Consider the following 2884-nt stretch of genomic DNA (forward strand, 5'->3'; position numbering starts at 1 on the left):
TAGAGAGAGAGAGAGAGAGAGAGAGAGAGAGAGAGAGAGAGAGAGAGAGGAACAAAACACCATACATGTATTACGTTGTCACATACTTTGGATGACTCCCGTGTCTAACCATGCTCCGTCTGTCTATCGCCCTAGTCTGTGAGTGGGCATGAAGTGAGCCATCAAATCACACACACACACACACACACACACACACACACACACACACACACACACACACACACACACAGACAGAGAGAGAGAGAGAGAGAGAGAGAGAGAGAGAGATGGGGAGAGAGAGAGATGGGGAGAGAGAGAGAGAGTGAGAGAGAGAGAAATAGAGAGAGATGTGAAGGGGTAACGGTCAAGTGGAGAGCTAAGTCAAGTGACAATCAGCCTACAAGCGGAGAGAAGAAAGGAATTACAAAATTATGAGTCACAACGTGGTGGAATCAGGCGTTCGTCAATTTTTGGGCGTATGGTGTTATTGGTGTCATCTTAAAGATTGTTCGCTTGTCTTAGTTTTGGTGAAAAGAATATTCATTTATCTTTAACAGAAGTTGAGAAATTTGCCTCAGTTTTTGGGCATATGGAGTTGTTGATGTCACCTTCAAGTTTGTTCAGTTGTCTTGGTTTTGATGAAAAGAATACATGTATTTGTCTTGACGCGGTAGAATCAGGCGGTCGTCAATTTTTGGACATGTGGAGTTATCGGTATCTTTTAAAGGGTTGTTCAATTGTCTTGTTTTCGATGAAAAAGTACTTATACATCATGAATAGAAATTGAGATGTTATGTGATTGAAGGAGGTGGGATTCGCCTTGTCTCAGAGGTAAAATTAGCGAGAAAATGGCCGCAAGGTTTTGCGACTTCCGAAGCTTGAGAGTCCTTAAAAAGTGGAAATTTACATTTTTGTGCCGTAGACCAACATTTTAGGCCTGTTCAGTAAAATCCACACAGAAATTTGATTTGTTAAAAATGGGCCTTAAAGGTGTTGAGTCAACAACAAAAAAAAATCGATACAAATTGGCAAACGGACGGAAAACTGCCAGTTTCTTAAATTCCATTAGTTTGACGAGCGCTTGATTTCACCAACATGCCTCGCAGTCATATTCATTTATCTTGAACAGAAGTAAAGAAATTTGCGTCAGGTTTTTGGGCTTATGGAGTTACTGGTGTCACCTTAAAGCTTGTTCAGTGAACACTGTGGCCTCTGGGCCAACAGAGTCCCCCCCCCCCCCACCCTCCGTACACAATAATTACACTGCACATTCCTACGAGAATAATTATCGTTCTCAAACAAGAAAATGGGGTTGTTGCAGCGAGCTCAGGTGTGGTTTGTTTTGTTTAGTAAGAGTTCTACGGTGCTCGCAACTGCATACGGTTTTTTGTTTTTGTTTGTTTTTGTAAAGTGTTTTACGCGCTCGCAACTGCATAAGGTCATATGAGCGCGCGGGACACACCTAATATTTTCAGTTGGTAGGAAATTTTGAATTTTGCCCTGGTGGCGGCCGAAGCCTACTCTAATCGATTTTAGACCACCAAGGGATCTTTAACGTGCACAACTTGCACACGGGACATCCGAGATTTTTCGCCCTTGTGCGAGAAGGCTATGTGTAGATCTTTCCTACCAGAAGATCAGGGGTGTGGTTGAAAGACAGCAGTAAGAAGACGCGAAGGAGTAGCAGTAGAAAGGCTGCAGACAGAATAAGGAGCCCAGAGGAAGAGGCAAAGGAGGTGAGGGGGTGGGGGCAGAAAGAGAAGACGAAAGCAGACGATAGAACATTGCTAGAGAGCAGGAAAATGAGGTGAAAGGAGACAAATTTAGAGAACAAAATTTTTCAGTCGCCACCCGGATTCGAACCCGGGACCTTTTGAATGAGAGGCCAACACCTTAACCTCTAGGCCACGAGAGCCCCCGCATACGGTTTTACGAGTGTGGTCTGGTGTGGTTTGATACTTTTTTCCTTTCCTGTCTGTTGTCCGTTTTTCTACTCATTTTTTTCTTTGTACGTTACTCTCTTGTAACACCTCTAAACTTTAACACTTAAATGACCTATATTTGTGCTGAAAATGCCGTAAAACTCGTCGCAATTAAGCTAAGCTAAACAGGAAAAGCTAGACGTAGGAGTCAAGCGATGACATTTGGAACTTACCGACTATTACAAAGACCAGCAGTGAAATCACAACAAGCTTGTCCATCGCTGTTCCTATAAACGAGCGCACTACGCAACACCAACTAATGTAGAACTGTACGACTATTAATTTAACCGGTCAAAACGAACAATGCGCTGTTACACAACCTGTGCGCAATTGAATCCGGGACAGGAAAAGTTTTAAAGAGATTCTTGTCCATCCACGTCAGCTCAGGGAAGAAACTTCAAACAAACCACTCCTTCTCTGCTCTTATTGCCTCTCTGACCCTAGGCCTACAAACCTGTTGCAACTACACGCACCAAACGCTAATTGGTAACAAAAATGTCACGTGACTTGATTGCTGGATAATCGACAGCATTTAAGTAACGCAGAAACCATGCAATTGGTTTATGAAATTGTCCAACATGAATAACACATGTCGTGAGAATCTGGGGTTTTCTAGTTTGCTTCCAAAATAGAGATCACATGTAGTTTCAAAACGAAATGGCTCAATGGTTGTGCCAATTTAGAAACATAAAGTGTCGCTTTTTGGCTTTTGGCCAATTTGAGTTGTGGTGTGAGGTTGGAAAGTATTTAAGTTCCTCTTTTGTCCAATATAAGTTGCTTGTTGCATAGACTTAAACAATACTATGTCAACATTATTGTAACTATTATGCTTCAAAGAAGAAAAAAAAAGAAGTAAAATTGCTTCGAATTTGATGATGATGATGATGATGATGATGATGATGATGATGATGATGATGATGATG

The 2884-nt window shown here is 41.9% G+C and overlaps 1 protein-coding gene across 1 annotated transcript in view; it reads right to left on the minus strand.

The window, feature by feature from the left end:
* Nucleotides 1–2617, minus strand: part of LOC101846105 (sortilin-related receptor) — a gene marked incomplete in the record, with an annotated part of 43066 nt that extends 40449 nt beyond the window's left edge. Inside the window, 1 exon segment of the mRNA XM_005111389.3 lies at nt 2135–2617. Within this exon segment, the coding sequence (XP_005111446.2) occupies nt 2135–2180 (46 nt within the window).
* Between the last annotated feature and the right edge of the window lie 267 nt (nt 2618–2884).

The sequence above is a fragment of the Aplysia californica genome, unplaced genomic scaffold (assembly GCF_000002075.1).
Source record: "Aplysia californica isolate F4 #8 unplaced genomic scaffold, AplCal3.0 scaffold01052, whole genome shotgun sequence".
Taxonomy (NCBI): domain Eukaryota; kingdom Metazoa; phylum Mollusca; class Gastropoda; order Aplysiida; family Aplysiidae; genus Aplysia; species Aplysia californica.